The sequence below is a fragment of the Struthio camelus genome, chromosome 15 (genome assembly GCF_040807025.1).
Source record: "Struthio camelus isolate bStrCam1 chromosome 15, bStrCam1.hap1, whole genome shotgun sequence".
Taxonomy (NCBI): domain Eukaryota; kingdom Metazoa; phylum Chordata; class Aves; order Struthioniformes; family Struthionidae; genus Struthio; species Struthio camelus.
This window is the reverse complement of record NC_090956.1, coordinates 19,169,274-19,192,497: the sequence shown is the minus strand read 5'-3', so window position 1 is coordinate 19,192,497 and position 23,224 is coordinate 19,169,274. Positions and strand designations below refer to the sequence as shown.

Genomic DNA, 23,224 nt, shown 5'->3' with positions numbered 1-23,224 from the left:
GATTAGGTTTCACAGTCAGGCAGTAACAGTCCCTTCTTATTTCATGAGATTAATCTGAGGTCTGTGACTTCCGGGGGAAGCAAACCTTTTCTGTAATAAGGAATTCACCAGGCCAAAACTAAATAGAAAAAACAAAAGCTCTGGTTTGCCCAAAACATCCTACCGCTGCCATCACGAGTTCAACATGGTAGCAACAGCAGATAAGCCAGCAGTATGACACAAACTGCGCTAGCATAGGTTAACTGCCGTCACCACCATCTCCTCGGGGACTGACACAGATGAAACAATAATTGCTTTAGCTTTGGAGCATGGAAGAGGAAGGGGGACATCTCAGACACACACTCTTTTTCTTTTCATAAGAACTGGTATAATAACTTTTACGATGCCACAGGAATTAAAAGCAAGGTATTTATGAAGAATTCCTCTTTGAAGTAATTTATGATGGAAGCTGAGTAACTAGGTGATCTTCTTTGTATATTATACAGGGACAAAAGCTGCAAATTAAGACTTTTGGGGCTCTAGGTAGAGATGAACGCTCCTCCCTCCACACATTCAACAGAGGGAGGAAGGCAGGTCATCCAGTTGAGCTTAGTGAAGCACCAAGAACAAGCAACCAGAGCAGCTGCTCAAAACCAAGTATTGGAAGAGCTCTCCATAATTACAATGGGATTAAACAGGTTACACACTGATCTATACTTTTAAGTCATTGCTTGTCAGAAAGCGATTTGGTTTGGGGCTTTTTGCTGGAATAATTGCAATGCCAAGGCTGTATTTGGTTTTCTCAACTCACAGAAGGGACAGTACCACATCCATTCTGGAGACCCTACAGAAAGCACAGAAATGTTAGTAGGACCTTTGTAATTATCCTAGCAACACATTCCCTACAGACATTGTGATTTAGCATATAATTATCTCATCATTCAGTGTAAAACAAAACCAGAAACAAAGCACAATTAAAAGGAGGGTGAGAGAAGAAAGCCATTCTAGACAGAAGTGATTGTTTAGAATGTTTGCTCTTACCCCGAAACCAATTGCTCATCAGTTAGAGGACATTGGTCTCTGAAATGGGAACATGGCCATAAACACAAAACAAAAACACAACAAAAGAAAATAAACCAGGCAAGTACACAAAATACAAAAAAAAAAAAATTAAAAATTAGAATGAACTATTAAGGGTTAAACACCTGCAAAGGAAAGATAATGATTGAGAAGAGTCAAAAGTAGGTGAATTCATGGGACACATTTCTAGCTCAGACTGACGAGATGGAGAGAAAGAGCTAAGGCATTTTAGACCTCTAGCTACCACTGGCTGCTGTAGTGTGTTCGCATGTTACGGTACATTTATGGAACCACATTTATATACTGTACTTTTCATTTTTAACCTTTAAAAAAAAAAAACCACAAAATGCCAGCCTGATTTAGCACAAATTTTAAACTTTGATTTCCTTTCTAGACCACTACTAGGAACATCCCATACAACCCCAAAAGACTCAAATCTCTTCACAGTTGGTTCTGGCGCTTTCATATCCCCAAGACTTAGAAAAAAGAGGATGCCAAACAATTATTATTTCATGCACTGCAAGGGTTTTTTAAAGGGCCTTGCACACGGAGCTGCTGCTGTTCTCCACCAGGGATTTCAACAATAGATACAAAGCCTGTCCAGAATCACAGCGCTGGCGTGAAGTCATTTTCTGTCTCTCTCCATCAGCCTCAAGCCATAAGCAGACCTTAGGAAGGGTAGGCTGCAAAAGTTTTCGAGGCAAAGAACCTGAAAACCTTCCTTACAACAGGCCTACAGAGCAAGGCCCTGCTAATGGCTATACTCACTCTTATAGCAGGGAAATAAACAACTATTTTCATCTTAAGTCATATGTTTCCCCCCAAATAACAAGGAAAAAGAGACTTGTTCTCCTAAACGTACTGAAAAATGAATCTGTTAAAAGCTCTATAGCATGCACTTTAGAATGGGGAGACAAAATAAAACCTCCAACAATTATTCAAGCCAAAAGACAGCAGATTTCTACTGGTCATGTTAAAAAGGGATCTTAGATAGTTATACAAAGGGGTTAATGTTAGAGAGAGAGTGTATAGAGGGATAGATGGATGGAAAACCACAGGCTTACAAAAAGGAAGCCTTTCAGAACAAATACAAGGAAGATCACTGGAGTTCAGTGAAAGAAGGGACAGAGGATAGAGTTATCACAGGAGAAGGACTGTTTGTTAGAAAGGGGCATTCAAGTCCTTGTTTGTGAACAACTTGGATTTTTTTTTTTTAAAACAGAAGCATTTGGATGACATCAATGTCATGAAGCTGGCTAAAACCTCTTTCAGTTAGTTATGCGTCTATAAAAATGCAAAGTTTGGTGTAATGTATGTTACCATATGTGCATCTTCATCAAAACTTTTGCTGGCTATAACCCCTCAAAAAAAAACTAAAGCAAACATTTCAAACCAGTTTAACAAAACAGTATCCCATGGCTTCCAAAGCATTGTTGCCTGTCTTAAATGCCTCATCTTTTCCAGGAAAAAAAGAAAAAGAGAGAGAGAGAGAGAGAGAGAGAGAGAGAAAGAGAGAGAGAGAGAGAGAGAGAGAGAGGCAGGCATCTCCATAAGCTGTGAGGTAAAGCACTCAAAGTGAAAGATTTTTTTGGGAGAGAGCAAATGGTGAAAGGCTGCCAGCAAAGAGAGATGATTGAAAGGATATTTTTTTTGCCAGTGACAGATTTTTCTGAACACCGCTACTGTATAGCCATCATCAGCACATTTCAAACATTTTTGTTACGTCACCTGCTTCTATAGGAAAGAAAAATCTCTATTCTAAAGATCCAAACATAAAGCTCCATTGAGTAGAAACTAATGCAGCAAATACATACCAGTAACCTACAGGTAGACGTGTCATGAATACACTGCCACTGTCTTCAAAAAAACAAAAAGTATTACAAAGACCAGGATGTTTGAATCCGAAGGCTAAAAGAAATCCAATTATGCATGCAAATATGCAGTATGGAAATGGAGAATTAAGGGACCTAAATAGATCTAATTCTGTCCTTACTGAGGCCATAAAGAAATACACATACCTCACTTGCTCCAGCACAGATGAGCTCAAAATTAATCAATCTGGGTTCCAACAGACTATAAGAAAGCTGAATCCTATCTAGGATACAATGGATGCTAGATTGGTAGCAAATTAAAGACAGACATCCAGCATAAAGGTGAATGGATCCAACCCTCACAAGAACTACTGCAGCAACAAGATAATTCTGAAATAATTTCCATTATTGAACATGAAAACAAGGGAAACATTCAACCCTTCGACACTGTCATACTTGCCATGCACCATCAAGTCGTCCACCAGTCTGCCCTCTCCAAAGCCCTAACTTCCGCCCCCAAAACATCTGGAGAATCTACTGACGTGTGGATATTTAAAGGATTTTTTTTTTTTGCTAACTCTGTCTTAAAGAAGCCTTCCAGAAATAATATGAAGACTTTTCATAAAGTATTTTCATCTGTGACAACACCAATCAGAAAATCAACACCAACAAAAAACAGGCTGGAATTCATGTCGAACTCTCTCCTTGAGCCACTAAACTGACTGCTTCAGGAAGAGAAGCGCTGCAAATCAGAACAAACTTACACAGACAGAACTGCTGCCTCTTGGGGAATGGCTCCCACAAAAACAGCCACTCCATTTCTCATCTCTCCAGCCTGATCATCAATGGAAACCTACAAAACACGTTCCAACAGGAGCCTAGGAGCAAAATTCATAATATCACTGAGGGAAGAACCCCCCAGACTCAGTGATGGTACTGGTTTGGTAGCACATTGTAGTTAAACTCCACTAGTCTACTCATACTAGGCAGGCTATAAATCAAACGCGTCTTGCTCTCTCCAAGACCTCTGCACCTTCCTGCCTTCACTCTCCCACTAGCGTTTCTCCCATTCTACAAGTGCCAACTTCTGTTACTCCTGAAACGACCAACTGATACACATGAAAACTCTGAGCAACCTCTTGCACACAGTTTCAAAGATCCTTTTTTGTTTCATTCTGGAAGAAGAGCTTTTACACCTAATACTTGCATATATCTTCCATCTATATCAATTACTCCAGTGAAAGATACTATCTCTGCCAATAAACCTCCTCTTGCCTAATATAAATTAACAGCTCTCTGTACAGATAGCATCAGTGATTTCTTCTACCGGTTGTTTTCACTGAAGAGAAGGTTACCTTTAGCTGCTGCATCAGTTGTATGGCTGCATTAAGTGGATCTGAAAGCTAGGAGAAGAAAGCTGTTTCAGTGGATTAACAACACTGATTATGCTGGTATTGGGGAAAGGCTTTTCAATAAACAAACTTGAAACAAATGCAATTTGAAAAGAGACTTTGAATCTCTGAATGCAGGTGCATAAGCACGTAAGCAGCACAAGAAATGTGCTGGACTTCTTCTGGTAGCTAAAGAGACCTCTGCCTTCCAAAATCTTCTCCACTTCAGAGAATCTCCACACAATCATACATATCCTCTTAAGACTCTCTTCAATGCATACGTTCAACTCCTTAATTTCCCCATCTTAAACTATGTTTTCCAGTCTTCTAAATTGTGCCCTCTGCTACACCACCTCAGATTTTTGCATACCTTTTTGGAGCACAGAACTCCATGTTCAAGTGATTTGTTATGCAAATATTTAAATATAAGTTGCATGTATGTGTGTGTGTACACATGTGAGTGTCTACATGCACATGTGTAAAGACTGACATTGCACACTCTACAAGGAAACACGCACAGCAGATTTTGCCAGCTGCAATCTTCTGGTGCTCTCTGATTTTTTTCTGGCCTTGTGTGCACAGTATCTCCAGGAACCAATGGCACTCTCTCTTACTGCTAGCTTGGGAATTGCTTACAGTGTTCTTTGCACAACACTCTTCCTCTAACTGTGTAACATACTGATCGTGACAAAGCTCCTAGACATCCAGCAATCGGAAGAGCTCCTCAAAGATGGAACGTTTCTGCATTTCTGAACTCTCTGTTCAAGTGAGAATGGAAAACATTTACGAAGTTACAGAAATTGGAATATGACATCTAGCAGAACCAGCATTTTCATGGCAACATAAATTTGAGTTGTACAAGGTTCTAAAGCATAGGAGAAATTTCTCCCCTTCTCCCATTCCCCCTTCATCTGCATGACAGCTATAGACAGATCCTGATGATATGATATGAAGGGACTTCCTGCTAACAGGCCTGTGTTGGCTGATACATCAACTTCATCAAGTAGATATAAGGTTTATAAACCCCAGTGACCTCAGGAACAGTCAGGTGCAGGCAATGCAGCACAGATTTGCATGTGTTGCTGTATATAAATGCGCACGGCTGGCAACTTCTTCTTTCTGATGACCATCACTAGAGAGAGGGATTTCTGTCTTAATACTCCTCCACTCACTGCTTCAGGTCTCTCTAGACCCACCTGACAGAGTGCCAGTAAGGCAATACTTTGAGTTTAGTTAACTCCGTTGACATTTCCATTCTTTCAAATATCAGAATCTTGATAACAAATACTTGAGCAGGGGTCAAAGCAGTAGCCTTCAAGCACAGAATTCTGGACACTATTGCGATAAAATGAGCTAACTCATCATTTAGTGTAGGCCACACGCTAACGCATTCAGTCTACTTAGAGCCATTTTTGGGAAAACACTAGATTAAGAGCGGTTTTTCTCAATCTGATCTGAATCTAAAGTGATATAAGCTTTTCTTATGTCACTTAAGTAGCCACATACTCCAGCACATTAGTTCAGCACCACAGGAAACATCCAGTGAGCACAGCTGTGCACTGAGACCTTTGTCTAACGTGCCAAAACAGCAGAGGCAACAAGAATCAGTATCAGACAGAATCTGGCATAGTTCCAACAGCTGTTTGAACAGCAACCAACAAAATCCCTGAGATAACCAAAAAAGATGTGCTCTGAGCTGTCCTAGATATTATCCACAGCAGAGTCTTAAATGTCAGTCACTAATTACCAAACTTAAGAAAGCCGGTTTTGCTTCCACTGGAGTTGTGCTTTGTACTGTACTGGACTCAGTGAGGACTCGACAGAACGCTGCATTTGAAGGTTTCAAAGATATCAGAAGAGGCAATAGACATGAATGACGTCAAGCAAGATGTGTTACTCACATCTGTTATACCATTTTCCTAAGTTCCCAATGCTGGAAAAACTTAAGAACTTGATGACATTTACTGTCATTGGTGGGTTTAATTTCAATGAAACTATTCTCAGTCACACAGTTAGGAAACATTTTTCAAGGCTGGGATCTAAATTTCTCTTTCAGGGGCAAGTGACAACAATTCTTATTTACTCTTAGTGAGAGAACAGCAGCAACTACCCTATTATTAATTTCTGAGTTTAAAAAACACACCACAAAAAAGATCTGGAACCAAACTATGGGCCAATAGACAAAAATACTTCTTGTCTTTCGCAAGTATCTCTCATATCTGACAGTGATTAATTTAGAAAAAAACAAAGCAGATTTTGAATGATCTACAAAGAACTAAACAGAGGGTTCTTTTGTATGCATACGCACGCTGAACAACCCACTCGGTATTTTCACTGCCGTCTTACCCACTGATTCCCTTTAACTTCAAAAACTGTCTTTAATCTCTGTATCCTTTTGAGCCACTACTTCACTCCAATGATACAGGGGCAGCTACTTCTGGAGAAACAAAAGTAGTTATTCATTAGTGCACAGCGATTCTATATGACAATTACAGGAGCTAGGAAAGAATTTGAGCCAACTGTAATAACACAGTTAGAGGTAGGCAGGTAAAGAGAAGTAGAATTTTGCCAAAGGATTAATACGTCTAGCTCTGAAAGAGTAATACCACCTTTCCAACAAGCACAGGGCACCTGACCTTTATCTTGCCCAGAAGACAACACCTGCAGTAGCATTTGCTCATGAGATGTTCCTCATTACCAAACACTGATTTGCTCATAACTCAGCACTAAAGATTCTCTTTGCAGGTCTGCTTCTACACAGTCCAAGAGAATTTGCCTACTGGACCAATAGGTAAGAAAGCAAGAGGCCATCCCCTCCTCTGTTTCAAACTCTTAGACAAGGAGAAATATTTTACCCCTACCTGGAGTCCCCATCTTGATCCTCTGTGGTGTCACCTGAACTATTCACGGCGTATCGACTCCTTGGTTTACCTGAAGCAAAGAGGAAAGAGAACTCTTTCAAGGAACAAGCTCCTTAAAGTGTCCATGAAGGGAATATCAATGTCTGTGGCCTTTTTAAAATTATGTATAAGGTAGATCTAAAAAAAAAGTTGTATTAAAAGCAGAAAAGTCCTTCTCTTTTACCTAGTAGTACCACACCTTGGGGTTTTTTTTTTCTGTTTTCACTCAAGAACACATCAAAAAATAGAAGCAAGCGATTTACATCTTTGGGGGATGCAGAGAAGACAGCAGAACATGCACAGCAAGAACTTTTCTCCCAAGTACCAGAGAGCAGTTTGCAATTCACGAGAAGGTGAAAAATATAATTCTGACAAACTCCTTTCCCTCATTATTGCTCAGGTTTGAGGATCATGATAAGCTTCCAGAAGGCCCTCCTGCAGCGGCAGGTATCAAAGTCTATTACCAACAAAAAGCAGAGAGCCAAAAAATCTTTTCACATTTAATTTATAAAAACAAAAAGGGGTGCACAGAAGATTCTCTCCTGGTAAGCAGTGGCTCACTACTTAAAAAGAGATGTCAAATCTCTGATGACATAAGGCAGTTAGCAAAACGAGGCAAGGAAAACAACTTCATCACCCTTTAGCAACTTTAGGCCAGGTACCAAGATACGTACCTGCTGAGCCCTCTCATACTTGGTTTGGTGTATGTTAATGTGCTGAATGATGCCCAGATCATCAAAGCTTCTTGTGCACCTGACTCGTACTGAAATCAAAAGCTGACTCCAGCTTGCCTGCAGTTGCATCGTCTGGAGACAGCTTAGATTTGAAAGCACTGAAACTGTTTCCTAAGGCACTGAGCACGATAAGCCCTCTCAGACCCTCGCTGGCTCTTCAGCAGTGCATCCTACCCCAGGACCCCAGACTGCAGCACAGAAATACCCAGGCTGCCTTCGCACGCGGCCACATGGGCCTAGCTTAACGCCAGCCCTTCTAGACCCCAGGCAGGCTCGTGCGGAGCCATCTGGGCGAGCCTGCGTCTCCTCTTCGTGGGTCCGGGTGGCCACGTTTACTCTGGCTTAAAGCTACAGGTGCAGTTGTTGTGCTTCTGGCCCCAAGCTCACTCCCTGGGCCCAAGCAGGTCTGAGTGCGGCCCCAGACGCCGTCTGGAACCGGGAACGTCAAAGGAAGAGGCGCAAGTAAAACTGGCCCTGGAGCAACCAGCTCGGACCCCAAAGGTCCTATTTTTCTATGCCACAGTAACCTCCTTCACCTGATTATCCAACCTAACGGGCCAAAGTTTCTTAGTTTCTACCCGTCATCAGCTAAACGCGTTTTAACGTATTTAAGCGCGCTTAATCTCTTGCGGGTTCCTTCTCCCAGGTCGGTTTCTTCCCTCTCCCGCTTCCTACCCTGCCTCCTTCTCCCCTTTGCCTGCCCTTCTCCCCTTTCCTCTGCAACTCCTAAAACCCACGTCCTCGCCGCCGATCCAGGAACACCAGCAGAGCCGCCCCTGGCGCCACAGAGAAGCCGGCAGGGCACCGTGGGGCAACCAGGGCGCTCGCACGCGCCGCTGGGGGCAGACGCCAGGCCCCCAAGGGTGGCGGGGGGGGGGGTGTGCAGCGTGTAGGGGGGACGAGTCCAGGCCACCAAGGGGGTGCGTGTGGGGAGGATGCCGGGCCACCAAGGCGTGGGGTGCCGGTGCCGGTGCTGGTGCCAGCGCGGCGGTCAGCAGCAAGCGCCTGCAGGCAGCGGCTGCCGGGTCCCCGGGGCCGGGCCGGGCCGGGCCAGGCCGGGCGGCCCCTGCGCGGCGGCGGCACTTACTGGCCTGGGCGGCGGGGTGCTCGGCGCCGCGCTGGAAGGGGAAGCGGAACAGCAGCTTGTTGCCGCGGCTGCCCGAGCTCACCAGGATGACGCTGATGGGGCTGGTGCTCTCGCCCATGCCGCCGGGGCCGCCGCAGCGCACCGGCGCCCGGCACGGCCCGGCCCGGCCCGGCACGGCCCGCAGGAAGGCCCCCGGCCCGGCCCGGCCCGCGGCCCGGCCGACTTCCGCTTCCGCGCAGCGCCCGGCCCCGCCGCCCGCTCCCCCGGCCCCGGCCCCGGCCGGCGGCTCCCGGCGCAGCGCTGCCGGCGCCCGCGGGCCCTCGAGGCGGAGCTGCCGCGGGCGGGAGCGGCGGCTCAGGGCGCGGGCAGAGCGGGCAGAGCGGGCAGCCGCTGCCGGCCCCCGCCTCACCTCAGCCAGCGCCCCCAGCGCCCCCCACCCCCACAGCCAGCGCCCCCAGTACCCCCAGCGCCCCCCACCCCCACAGCCAGCGCCCCCAGCGCCCCCAGCACCCCCCACCCCCACAGCCAGCGCCCCCAGTACCCCCAGCGCCCCCCACCCCCACAGCCAGCGCCCCCAGTACCCCCAGCACATCACACCCCCACAGCCAGCGCCCCCCAATACCCCCAGCGCCCCCCACCCCCACAGCCAGCGCCCCCAGCGCCCCCACCCCCACAGCCAGCACCCCCAGCGCCCCCAGCGCCCCCCACCCCCACAGCCAGCGCCCCCAGCACCCCCAGCGCCCCCCACCCCCACAGCCAGTACCCCCAGCACCCCCCACCCCCACAGCCAGCGCCCCCAGCACCCCCAGCGCCCCCACCCCCACAGCCAGCACCCCCAGTGCCCCCAGCGCCCCCCACCCCCACAGCCAGCGCCCCCAGCACCCCCCACCCCCACAGCCAGTGCCCCCAGCGCCCCCCACCCCCACAGCCAGCGCCCCCAGCACCCCCAGCGCCCCCCACCCCCACAGCCAGTGCCCCCAGCGCCCCCCACCCCCACAGCCAGCGCCCCCAGCACCCCCAGCACCCCCCACCCCCACAGCCAGCGCCCCCAGCGCCCCCACCCCCACAGCCAGCACCCCCAGTGCCCCCAGCGCCCCCCACCCCCACAGCCAGCGCCCCCAGCGCCCCCCACCCCCACAGCCAGTACCCCCAGCACCCCCCACCCCCACAGCCAGCGCCCCCAGCACCCCCCACCCCCACAGCCAGCACCCCCAGCGCCCCCACCCCCACAGCCAGCGCCCCCAGCACCCCCCACCCCCACAGCCAGTGCCCCCAGCGCCCCCCACCCCCACAGCCAGCGCCCCCAGCACCCCCAGCGCCCCCCACCCCCACAGCCAGTGCCCCCAGCGCCCCCCACCCCCACAGCCAGCGCCCCCAGCACCCCCAGCACCCCCCACCCCCACAGCCAGCGCCCCCAGCGCCCCCACCCCCACAGCCAGCACCCCCAGTGCCCCCAGCGCCCCCCACCCCCACAGCCAGCGCCCCCAGCGCCCCCCACCCCCACAGCCAGTACCCCCAGCACCCCCCACCCCCACAGCCAGCGCCCCCAGCACCCCCCACCCCCACAGCCAGCACCCCCAGCGCCCCCACCCCCACAGCCAGCGCCCCCAGCGCCCCCAGCACCCCCCACCCCCACAGCCAGCGCCCCCAGTGCCCCGCACCCCCAGCGCCCCCCACCCCCACAGCCAGTGCCCCCAGCGCCCCCCACCCCCACAGCCAGCGCCCCCAGCACCCCCAGCACCCCCCACCCCCACAGCCAGCGCCCCCAGTGCCCCGCACCCCCAGCGCCCCCCACCCCCACAGCCAGCACCCCCAGCGCCCCCAGCGCCCCCCACCCCCACAGCCAGCGCCCCCAGCGCCCCCAGCGCCCCCCACCCCCACAGCCAGCGCCCCCAGCACCCCCAGCGCCCCCCACCCCCACAGCCAGCGCCCCCAGCGCCCCCCACCCCCACAGCCAGCGCCCCCAGTGCCCCCAGCGCCCCCACCCCCACAGCCAGCACCCCCAGTGCCCCCAGCGCCCCCCACCCCCACAGCCAGCGCCCCCAGCGCCCCCCACCCCCACAGCCAGCGCCCCCAGCACCCCCAGCACCCCCCACCCCCACAGCCAGTACCCCCAGCGCCCCCCACCCCCACAGCCAGCAGCCCCAATACCCCCAGCGCCCCCCACCCCCACAGCCAGCGCCCCCAGCGCCCCCAGCGCCCCCACCCCCACAGCCAGCGCCCCCAGCGCCCCCAGCGCCCCCCACCCCCACAGCCAGCACCCTCAGCGCCCCCCACCCCCACAGCCAGCGCCCCCAATACCCCCAGCGCCCCCCACCCCCACAGCCAGCGCCCCCAGCGCCCCCAGCGCCCCCCACCCCCACAGCCAGCGCCCCCAGCACCCCCAGCGCCCCCCACCCCCACAGCCAGTACCCCCAGCACCCCCCACCCCCACAGCCAGCGCCCCCAGCACCCCCAGCGCCCCCCACCCCCACAGCCAGCACCCCCAGCGCCCCCAGCGCCCCCCACCCCCACAGCCAGCACCCCCAGCGCCCCCAGCGCCCCCCACCCCCACAGCCAGCGCCCCCAGCACCCCCAGCGCCCCCCACCCCCACAGCCAGTACCCCCAGCACCCCCCACCCCCACAGCCAGCGCCCCCAGCACCCCCAGCGCCCCCCACCCCCACAGCCAGTACCCCCAGCGCCCCCCACCCCCACAGCCAGCGCCCCCAGTGCCCCCCACCCCCACAGCCAGCGCCCCCAATACCCCCAGTGCCCCCCACCCCCACAGCCAGCGCCCCCAGCGCCCCCAGCACCCCCCACCCCCACAGCCAGTACCCCCAGCACCCCCCACCCCCACAGCCAGCGCCCCCAGCACCCCCAGCGCCCCCCACCCCCACAGCCAGTGCCCCCAGTACCCCCAGTACATCACACCCCCACAGCCAGCGGCCCCAGCGCCTCCCAGCCCCACAGCCAGCATCCTCTCGTTCAGCCCAGTGCCCCCAGTTCAGCCCGGCACCCCCAGCTCAGCCGGCACCTCGCCCCCAGCCGCTGTCCCCAGCTTGTCCCCATCACCGCCTGCTAAGCCCCCCGCCGGCGTTTCCGGCTCCCCGGCCCGGGAAGGCGCGTGAGACTTGGGCCCAGCTTGGCTGCTGCGCTGGTCTGCAAAACAACGCGCTCCGCCTGGTTTGCAAGGGAAGGAGGTTTATTCGCGCATCTCCCCACATGCCCGCGCTCCCCTTGGTTACTTCCGCGCCGCCTGGCCTCTTTCAGGCGTTTCGAGCCAGGCAGTCATTCTGGCCGTTACGGTTCTACAGCTTTACCAAACGCTGGTGGTAAAGGGCAGAGCGAGCCAGTGAGCGTCCCTAATCGCAGGGCTTGTTAGGCACTCGGGATTTAGACATTAAAGGCTCACACTTTCCAAACCAAGGAGGTTTGGAAATCAGACCTCTTTGCTTCCCATGCACGTGGCAAGCCGTGTTTGATCTTGTTTCCCACGTTCCCCCTATGATCTCCGGGCTCCTTAGGGCACAGCGCATGTCACTCCGATACAGTTTGCCGGGTGAACCCCGTAAACGCACACCTCCCTCTGGATTACTGAGCGAATCATTGCTTCCGCTGGCAGCTGTCGCGGTGCGTTCGTCTTGCCATTTGTCTTTTGTGTTAAACTGAGATCAGAAAATTATCTGCAATTATTTTAGAGAACGGCCTGGGTTTTGCATGCAACTTCTCCTGTATTTGATTGCAACGTGTAGATACTCGAACACTCTGCGATATCCCCCCTCCGGGTTGTACTCTGCAAGATTCCCGTCCCGGGCATCAGGCAGAGCAATGGGTGGTCGAAGAGTGAAAGGCAGATGAGCACACACAGCGCCGCGCTTAATCTGCGCTGCCCTTCTCCGCACGGCACATGATAACAATTGAAGCAAAAGTAGGTGTCACTGAGGCAAGAGAGTTGTTTGAGAGTGATTAAAGAGGAGTCATATTATCACAACAGAGCATTCTTCATGTGCCAGCACTGGGCAGCTGTGTTAAATTTTCCCCGGGGAGTCTTCTCTGAAGCATACTTTCTTTTTTTTTCTTTTTTAATAATAAATTACACGCATGTTTGTCATTTCAAGCTCTAGGAGATAGTAGCTCCATTAAAACAAAGTTCTGCAAGCCCTTTGAGCACTGGCAGGAAACGAAAAAATAAAACCAGGGTTTAGCGTCTACTTTCAAGATTTGCAAAACTCCATCTGCCCCAAATTCTTCAGCGTTAGAGTCAGGGGTATGTGCCACCGTTATACATTGAAGGCGCCTTCGAGAGGAGGGCAGTTCCCATGCAGAACGAAGGCCCCAGAGGAACGTTGTCCTCGAGCTCAGGGAGGGATCGCCATTAGCTCAGTCGCTGGATTTACAGTCAGGGCTCAAGGAAATTATAATCCCACTTTTATAATGAGCAAACATGTCTTTTGCTTGCTTCTGCCCTTTAAAAAGAGAAATAAAATCCATTTGTGCCTCCTACGGCCTGAATTTTGAGCAGGAATAGAGAAGACCTACGTTAATACTAAAAATTGCTTTTCTCACCTGCTGTTTGGTTTGTTCTTCCAGGAGCAGGATGAGGGTGGCTCGAGAGACCTGAGGCCGAGCTGCTGTTCAGGATGCCAATACACGTGCCAGCCTGGCCTGCCGCTCTTTTCCAGGGCTTTGGCAACACCTCACAAATTGGTGATAAAGGCTAATTATCTGCACAAAGATGCACATCCTGCTACGGATTTATGAATAATTCTGAGAAGCAGCAGAAAAAGCGGAAGGCGCGTCAGGTGCATTCTCCTGGGGGACACGGCTTCGTAGTCAATCCCGTGGGCAGAGGAACAACAGCGATCGTGTTGTCCAAGTTACTCCACAGGGCAGCTGGAGCCCCGAGGCAGAGGGACTTTGTGGAGAGGTCTATGTAAGGACGGAAGGGTGACTGTCACCCTCCCACATCACGTTGCAGCATGTGGCTATAGACCATGCTTCTCCCTCAGGGGCATGAAGAGCTCCCACAACTGTCTCCAGTGCAGCCCTGGTCCTAGGCAAGTGGCGAGCTCCTTCTCACAGACCACCGTTGCCTTTTGGTTGCTCTGGCTTTCATGGTAGTGCAAGAGTAACTCTGTGGAAATGAATTAAAATTCAATAAAGATTTCAGAGACGAGCAATCAGATACGAGCTAGCAGGCCTCCTGTGCAGACGTCGCTGTGATCCTCGTGCCTGCGCAGACTTTAATTCTCCAATCACGCAGAATCGATGTCCAGGCTAAACAGGGGGCAGCACAACAGGATGGAAGGTCCCTGCCTCGTGCCTGGCTACATCCAGTTCACGGTGACTTCCCTCGTGAGTCGACTGAGTGACCTGTGATTGAAAGCACCGTCGCTGAGCAGAACTTGGAGCGTAGCTCTGCAATGGGCAATGCAAGGGGGAGCACTCTGTTGGGGGGAATGAGACAAAGGCGTTATATAAGTGTACATCTCACAATAGCATGATTATTTTCAAGGTAATTTTTCTATGGGAAATTGTAAGTTTTTTACAATGCATGTAGCAAGGGGTGATGAATGCAATCTGCCTTGACACTTCTTTAAGCTGTTTAAATTGAATATTATGTTTCCCTGTGCCTTGGCTGAAGGATTACTGCCAGCACTATCAGAGGAAACTTTTAATTGGAGACTGCTCTGCACCGCATCCGTGTAGCTGAGCAGAGTCAGCTCTGGGTTTTCAGTTGGCCACAAACTCATCTTAATGTGGACATATACAGCACATACACTACCCTGTTCTGGACATACTCTAATCCGCACGTGACCTAAGTTCCCTAGAAGGGCTTTCTTCTAAGCAGGATGACCGTGTCTGGGAAGCATCTTCTGTTGCAGTCGTGAAAGGCAGGCATGTCTTGGTGAGGACTCTGGCTCATACATCAACCTTCTCAGCGCAAGCATGCAGGACTGGGCAGAGAACACGATCTGACCTGTCTGATTGTACCAGCCAGCTCTCCATGCACCACTGCCAGCACACAGTGGTGTGTATTGTTTCTGTAGTTTATCAGGGTGGTGGAGAGATTTACTAGAGCCTGGGCTACACGTGCTGGCAGCAGTGACCATCTCCAGATGGGTATTTCTTTGGCACTCTGCCCAGTTGTCTGTGATTACAGACCTATGCTGCTTTTTCCTTTTCTTATTTGGTCCTTCACCCATCAAGTGTGGCTGTGCCCTGAAGCTACAAGCCTTTTATGGTAGGACCAGGTTTTCCTGTGCATGTCCAGCAGGTAGCCCAGTGCACCCCAGCACCGTCTATGCTGCAAGGGACTATTTTACAGCACAAGGAATCAGTAAGAATAATACAGCTAGAAATCAAAGACTTGCAGTGTTAGACATTTAGTGACGAAACTCGCAAGAGAGCTGTATATAAGTGAATTATAGATTTAAGAATTGCTGGGAAACATCTATGTTACTGTCTGAGGAAGCAGCCTGCTCTCAGTGCTTCAAGATCTGTGGACAACAGGAAAGCACACGTGTCTGGCTGGGCTTTCTCATATGCATGTGCATTTTTCTAGGACCATGCTCAGTTTCATAAACTCAATCTCCATGTATCCAAATAAGTCATTACTACTGGTGATGTTATGAGCAAAACTGATTGCGGAATGAGTCCCTAATTCTTTGTAAGAAGCTGGGAAAATGAAGTCCTGGCAGTGCTGAAATGAATGTCAAAATCTCCACTGCTGTCAGAGTCCAATACTCTGACCACGTTCTTTTAGATATTCCGCGCATGGAAGGTGTAATGTTTAATATCAAATTTACTTTTTTGAAGATATTTGACGTTACATAGGATTCTGATGTAACAGAGTTACAGGGCAAAAAACTGAAATCACAATACGAGTGTAAATTATATCTAGCAAAATATAGCCATTACAATATACAGTTCAGTCGTAATACAAATGTAATTCCCCTTACCAGTCTCTATAATATGCTCACCATCATGATGCTGGGCATCCCCACACGCTGGGAAGGAATACGTGGGTTGAAACCAGCTCAAGACCATTGATTTCTTCAATGTTGTTTTGTTAGTTGTTCAGTTTTTATTGTCTATATTGGGTTTAGCCATGTATATGCTCCCCCTATGCTGGTCTGCTTAACTCACAGACATTCATACTCTTTCGATGAACTCGGGAAAAACATTTACACCATCAGTTGATCCATTCAACTGTGATATAGTCAGTTGACCTAATCAACTGACACAGCCGTTTACCTACAACACAGGTCCCTCTGGTCCCCTTTGTGTTGAGATAAATTCATCTTTCTTTGTAACAGCTGTGATCAGTCACTTCCTGCATTCTTCTGGGGGCTATATGGGCACATCACCCTTGCCCATCTCCTCTGAACCTTCTTCCATTGTGAGCATTTATTGGTCCGTCACGCACTCCCACTCTGAACTATACCGAGCATTTCCCAGCCTGACCCAATGCTACCCAGGAATCATTTTGTATGAGTATTGGACCATGCAGGTGCCACGTGTACAGGACGTGTATGATCTGCCACAGCAAAACCCAGAGGCCTTGTATACACATCTCTGAAGCAAGGAGGCAAATGGATTTTTCTCCAAAAGGATTTTTCTCTAGACTTCTCAGTATGTTTGAAATCCACACACTCCTCAGCTTAATGATGGGTCCTAATACTCTGTCACTGGAATTTTCCACCATTATCTCACTGTTCATGTATCAATACGCGTCCAGACAATTTCTTCAGGCCACATGGCCATTACGTTAAGAAGCAAGAAGCTGATAACGCCAGCAAACGAGGAGGCCAGTGCACTGACCCTTGCCGAAATGGACATTGTTTCACAGGGAGATAAGAGTCTCCCACCTCCATGGGAGGGCCTCAGGAGTGACCAATGAGCGTGGACAGCTGCCAAGATCCGCTCTCCTCTTCCTCTTTATAACCAGGGCTGTGAGGGCAGTTAGCACAAGCTTGCTCTGAGCGTTCGTTGCAAGGAGCCTGAGACTGCACCCTCTTGCACAATGACTCTGACTCAAGCTGAGAAGGCCGCCGTGATCACCATCTGGTCGAAGGTGGCTACCCAAGCTGACGCCATCGGGGCAGAATCACTGGAGAGGTAAGTCACCCAGCACCCCTCCTAAAAGGGTGCCTCATCTGACTTTGCTATTAGGATGCTTCTTGTGTAAAACGTATATGAATGAGATCACACTGGGACTGGTGTGAATTAGATTCTGCAGTCACCTTAACCGCCTCCATACACATGCTCAGCCTTTCTGGCAGTGGGGAGCTGGTCGGCTCTGCCAGTGGCGCGCAGAGCCCTGCGGGACAAGGCCCAAGGCTGGCTGGCTACTGAGCATGTGGTGTCAGTGGATTTTGGGCTGCACCAGGAAACACTGATGAGGAAGGACCTAGATATGTCTTGGAGAACAAGCCTCGTGGCAAGTCCTTTAGAATTTAGGCAATTATATAGAAATTGCTGATGAGCTCTATGATGTTATTTAATATGTAATTTACTGGAATTACATCTTTGCTACTAAATTCTAACAGATGGCCTCAAAACTTCATGGCAAGACATAATTTTCTATTCAATTCTACAGGTTTCCTTCCCCTTATAGCAACCCGGAAGAATTCATAGCCAGGTGCACGGAAGAGGAATTTAAATTCATTCATACTCAATGTCCTGAAATAGGGTTATCACTGCTAGGAAATGAACTTAAAGCAGTTTATTGTATGAGTGATGCAATTCCTATCACCATATAATCAGCATTAATAGATGATAGCTGTCCAATAAATTCATTGGATACTCACGTTTCCTTGAGCCAGTTGATGTGTAACAGACTGTTAGGAAACAACACAACTGGACCCTGCATGAAGTATATCACAGCAAACAGAATGGGCACTGAAGGAATCCACTGTAAATACAATAGCTTCTTATTATCCCAACAGGGATGTCCCTTTCAAATAAGCCAAGCCACTCTTAAGACTAAGGAAGTGGCTACTTCTTCCAAAAGAAGTTCACCCAAATTCAGCAAGCTGGCACAAAAGGGAGAGTAGTCTGTAAATTGTTCCAAAGCAATTAAGTTAACCAAAGTTATGTGGTTGTTATGTACAGATCAATCTAATGTACTGTGATGCTCTTTCTGAGACTCAGAGTACCAGTCATATTGATTCTGGTTCATTCAGCTCAGATTAGTTTGCAGATCCTGCTAACTGGCTGACAGCGTAATACACGAAACGTAGGTGACAATTTGGGTGCATTATTTGTTAATAATACATGAGCTTTAGACCCCTGGCTAATTTGTACATACTACCAAAGTGTTTTAAGAGCAGAAACATAGCAGGTCTTAATGCAAGCTTCAGACCCCCAAAGCTCTGTTACAACAGCTGAGCGAGTGTACTGCTGCAGCTGGTGGGTTTACAGCACACTTGTCCTGAGGTTGAGATCCTCCATGCAATTTACGCTGCTGAATTTAATTCTCTTGTTCTCCTCCAGGCTTTTCTCCAGCTACCCCCAGACAAAAACCTACTTCCCTCATTTCGATCTCAGCCAAGGTTCTGTTCAGCTTCGTGGTCATGGCTCCAAGGTCATGAACGCCATTGGGGAAGCTGTGAAGCACATTGATGACATTAGAGGCGCTTTGGCCAAACTCAGCGAGCTACATGCTTACATCCTACGGGTGGACCCAGTGAACTTCAAGGTGAGTGAACACAAACAGACACTTTCAGGGATGAAAACTGCCAGTCACAAAATTAGAGACCAGGGATCATTTCAGCTAATGGTGGCTTGATCCCTTACTGCACTGTACAGCCTTGTCAACTCATGTTGCTGCTTCGTCATCTGATTATTAACCTGAGATTGGATCTTTTCATGAAAGATCTGGTCTAGCTCAAGAAAAGAACTGTTCAGGGGGTTCCTGTGGTCTGTGTTAGACAGACTTGAGTCCCTGCTGTCTTTGTAGTAATTTATGAACCTTTCTCACATGTCAGAGTATAATATCACCTTTCTTGAAGAAAGCCTTAGTAAATTCTAAACAACATTTCCACTTTTCTTGCATTGCCCATTGGTGAAGGAGGAAGGGACATTTGAAAAGCGGGAGTAGTATCAAGCAGTGCCTTTTGCCCTGTGCAAAAGGCAATTCTGCTTCTTCACACTTTAGCCAGTGTTAACTGGCTGGGACATGTGTTTGTCGTCCAAGAGCAGGCTAGGAGTAAGGTTTGTTACAGATCCCTAGACTGAGGTCTATACTGATCACAATGGATTCTGTCCTGTTTTCCCTTACAGCTGCTTTCCCACTGTATCCTGTGTTCTGTGGCTGCCCGCTATCCCACTGAGTTCACCCCAGAAGTTCATGCTGCGTGGGACAAGTTCCTGTCCAGCGTTTCCTCTGTTCTGACTGAGAAGTACAGATAAATGGCTTTCACAGAGGGTGAGGGATGCACATCCATGGCATGCCACAGCTGCCAGGCTTTGGGGTATTCATTTCTTCCTACGCAGTCCTCTTAAATCCTCTATATAGGGGTTCAGTCATCTGCAAAACCCAATAAATAATTCAACCATGAGCTACCGTCTCTGTGCTTTCATCTTCACTTGCTCCACCTATGCCCCACTGTTCAGCCAGGGGTATTCTGACATCCCTACAAAAGATGGAGGGGAAAACGCTAAGCTGTGTAAATTCATGTGCACAGTGGGAATAACACACCATTGAGCAGAAGCCCAGAACAGGCTAGAGCCCTGTGACTGCTTCTGCTCACTGTTCAGAAGGTGGGGTTCACCAGGGATAAGGCTCACCAGGAATCGGTCTTTCACCCTGTTGGGATAGTGGATGGATCCAGGCTTTTCATTTGGCCTATCTGGAAAAAAGGGGTTAAATGTATGTTTCCTGTGCTGCTGACCCCTGGAACTGTCAGAGGGCACTTTGGAAAACCAGCACAGTCCATCCTGAACATAACTTGCATTGCCATAATTTGTGATGTGCCCAGAGCCATGCTGGGTCATCGCTCCTGCCCTGATGCATCCTCCACAGGGTCTAGAGAAGGTACTTGATCTGTTTCATGAAAACCTTGGGGTATCATGCCTGGTAGAGAGGTTTGGTAAGAGGAACATCCCCCCTGAGCTTGACATTTTCTTTTTTTATACTGGAAACTACGCATGCACTTGAAATTTGTGAATAGCGGTGGCCACTGGAAGTCTCTGTTGATGACATCCGGAGGACCTGAACTCCCAGGGTTTCTCTGAAAAGGGGCAACAGTGAAAAATACTGAACTGAGGGTCACCCTGGGGGGAGCAGAGGGATCATCTTCAAAAACACAATTGTAGTTCATTGGCCAAGGCCCTCCTGTCAACAGCCTGGCTCCCAGCTGATAAAAGATATGTGAGCTGTTTCATTCACATCCTTGCTTCCTCTTCCAAAGTTTTTCCAAGACTCCCCAGTGATACATCATTTCTCCAAGAAAAATATAGTGATTTTTAGAGCAGTTTGAAAACTAACAGCCTCTTTGTTTGGGGAGTATATTCACTACCTAAGTGACCCACATGCTGCGTGCAGGCCAAAGACTGTAATTCTAGATAAGTGCCCCACACACATGCAACAAACTGAATATTCAAGGCAGCTTAGGAGGGGTTTATGTCTAACGACTAGGTGACTCCTATTTCTTTTTATCTCTGTAGTGAGATATTTTCCAAGTTACGTTCACCGCCCGTGTGTGTCTTAAGGACTTTTCCACATGAAAAGATGTCTTAAACTAACCAACAAGCCCAAATTGGCATTGCACATTTCAGTCCCCATCTTAGCTACAAAATATTAACTTTGAGATCTATATTCATGCAGAGTTCTTTGAATGCTGAAAAATGTGGGCACTGTACTTGGGCAGAGGGAAAATACTGTAGGTCTGAAGCCACCAAATTACTCCCAAATTGCTACCTAAAGTCTACCCCAGCACTTGCTGTGGCCAACAACATTTTAGAGCATTGTATGTTTGTGGGGTTTAGGGTAACCTGAAGGTTTAAATCAACAACTTACATGACAGGTCAGCATCTGATAAGTCCTTAATCAAATATGCATACCATATGCATACAGATGCATACCAATGACTTCATTCTGGGCCTTAATGAAGGATGCTAACAGTCACCAACCACCACATGTCCTGTGGGATGTCCCTGTATTTATGGAGAAAGCAGGGCCACGATCTGTTGCCTTGTTCCCAGCCCAGTGTGTGCTCCTGCCTCTTCCCCACCCCGGTTTCTCTGGGCTGCTGGAGAGACAATCTTTCCCATGGCAGACCCCCAGCAGTATCTGAGAGGGCTTGCCACCTGCCTGTCCACAGCTCCTACCCTGAGGAGCAAAGGTGGCCCGTGGAAGGGAGGAGGCCTGAGGACGCTGTGGAGGTTGGGAGACCCGAGGGCCAGGGCCGCATGCGGGATCCACCGCAACGTCTGTGGTGAGCAGCCATGGAGGACCTGGGCCCAGAGAAAGGGCAGATCTGCACAGGGACGCCTGGGGAGGGGAGGGCCGAGGCCTGGACCACGGCTGTCCTGCAGCACCCACGGGAGCTACCCGCCCTTGCTGACCCACGGCCGGGGCCAGCGCCGCCAGGCAGCCTCCCCCAGCTCCCAGGGCCAGCAGGGCGCCGGCCGGACCCCTCACGCCCGCCCCTCCGCCGGGGGAAGGCGAGGTGGCCGGGCTGCCACAGGGGCTTGCTCGCAGGCCGGAACGACCACGGCCCCCACGGGGTCGGGTCCCCCTGGGCTCCTCAGGGCCAGGCTGGATCCCCCCAGGCCCCTCAGGGCTGGGCCGGGCCCCCGCAGGGCGCTGCGCGGCCGCTCCCTGGGCCCGGCGCAGCGGCCACGGCCCCCCGCGCAGATAAGATAGCGCGGGGTGGTGGCAGCGGGGCCGGGGGAGGGTGCAGGGCGCCGGCCTGGCGCTATAAGAGGGCAGCCCGGCGGGCGCCTCCACCACAGAGCCCCGCGCAGCTGCCACACCGCACCACACCGCATCGCCCCGCGCCGCCAGCCGCCGCCATGCTGACCGCCGACGACAAGAAGCTCATCCAGCAGATCTGGGAGAAGGTGGGCAGCCACCTGGAGGACTTCGGAGCTGAGGCCCTGGAGAGGTGCGGGCCAGGACCGGCAGCCGGGAGCCCCGTGATGGGCCGGGCTGGGGGATGCAGACCCCTGGTGGGGGGAAGAGTCAGGGGATGTGGGCCTGGGACCCCCACGGTGGGTGCAGGCCAGGGGATGAGGCCCCCCATGGGCGATATCCCCCGCCACAGGGGATATGGGCTGGGAGGTGCCATGGCACTGACCAGCCTCCCTCCGGCAGGATGTTCATCACCTACCCCCAGACCAAGACCTACTTCCCCCACTTTGACCTGCACCCCGGCTCTGAGCAGATCCGCGGCCACGGCAAGAAGGTGGCAAATGCCCTGGGCAACGCCGTGAAGAGCCTGGACAACCTCAGCCAGGCCTTGTCTGAGCTCAGCAACCTGCACGCCTACAACCTGCGTGTGGACCCCGTCAACTTCAAGGCGAGCTGGGGGCCGGGGTGGGCCAGGGGCTGGGCTGGGGGTCGTAGCGGCGGTGCTGAGCCCTGTGTTTGCCTTGCAGCTGCTGTCGCAGTGCTTCCAGGTGGTGCTGGCCGTGCACATGGGCAAGGACTACACCCCCGAGGTCCACGCCGCCTACGACAAGTTCTTGACAGCTGTGGCCGCCGTGCTGGCCGAGAAGTACAGATGAGGCACCCACACCGCCGCCACCGCCGCCCGTGCCCGTGCCCGTGCGCTCAATAAAGATGCCTTCGCCACACCACCGTGTCCGTGTGTGCTGGGGCAGCGCTGGCCGGGGTGGGGGGAGCCCTCCGCGGGTGCCCCGGGCAGGGCCCGGCCGTGGTGTTGGCTGGGGGCCCATGGCAGTTGCCTGCGCACCCCAGGGCCCTGTCTGCACAGCTCTACCATCGAAGCAGGAGTGGGTGGACCTTGCCTGGGGCCTCTCCTGCGCTGAGGCTGCTCCGTTCTGGCCCTGTCCTCAGGCTGGTGGCAGCACCGCAGCGACAGCAGGATGGATCCCTGCCTGTCACCTCGCTGTGCCTGCTGTCCCTTTGGGAATGGGAGGGGGGAGGGATGTGCAAAGCTGAGTTTTGTTCTTGGCGAGCTCTGGATCTCCTAGGTGGTTTTAACTTGGGGGTAGGATGACCCCCCCCCCCCAACACAAGCTTTTGCAGTGAGTTAGATGCTGTGGGAGCTGAGTGCAAGAGCTCCAAA

At 51.5% G+C, this 23,224-nt stretch overlaps 3 protein-coding genes across 16 annotated transcripts in view; 2 read left to right on the top strand and 1 right to left on the bottom strand.

Annotated features, from left to right (window-relative positions):
• Positions 1-9,191, bottom strand: part of NPRL3 (NPR3 like, GATOR1 complex subunit) — a 52,606-nt gene extending 43,415 nt beyond the window's left edge. For 2 of the 14 annotated variants that reach the window (XM_068909166.1, XM_068909173.1), the window contains exons 1-3: positions 9,065-9,184; positions 7,123-7,192; positions 6,608-6,698 (exon numbers count right to left, since the gene is read on the bottom strand). Coding sequence is in view for 2 of the 14 variants with exons in the window: in XM_068909163.1 (XP_068765264.1) it covers positions 1,021-1,059; positions 7,123-7,192; positions 8,983-9,100 (227 nt within the window). In the remaining 12 variants the exon portion in view is untranslated. Of the gene's footprint in view, positions 1-1,020; positions 1,060-4,225; positions 4,274-6,607; positions 6,699-7,122; positions 7,193-8,982 lie in introns of all 14 variants that reach the window. The other 12 variants (XM_068909175.1, XM_068909171.1, XM_068909172.1 and 9 more) reach the window with 12 other exon arrangements.
• A 7,524-nt stretch (positions 9,192-16,715) lies between these two features.
• Positions 16,716-19,537, top strand: LOC104143903 (hemoglobin subunit pi). Its single transcript, XM_009674639.2, has 3 exons — positions 16,716-17,084; positions 18,462-18,666; positions 19,251-19,537. The coding sequence occupies exons 1-3, from the start codon at positions 16,990-16,992 to the stop codon at positions 19,377-19,379; spliced, it is 429 nt and encodes a 142-aa protein (XP_009672934.1). The 5' UTR covers positions 16,716-16,989; the 3' UTR covers positions 19,380-19,537.
• A 2,293-nt stretch (positions 19,538-21,830) lies between these two features.
• LOC104143902 (hemoglobin subunit alpha-D) lies at positions 21,831-22,769 on the top strand. The gene is made up of 3 exons (XM_068908945.1): positions 21,831-22,078; positions 22,288-22,492; positions 22,572-22,769. Exons 1-3 carry the CDS (start codon positions 21,987-21,989, stop codon positions 22,698-22,700), a joined length of 426 nt encoding a protein of 141 aa, XP_068765046.1. The 5' UTR covers positions 21,831-21,986; the 3' UTR covers positions 22,701-22,769.
• The last annotated feature ends 455 nt before the right edge of the window (positions 22,770-23,224 follow it).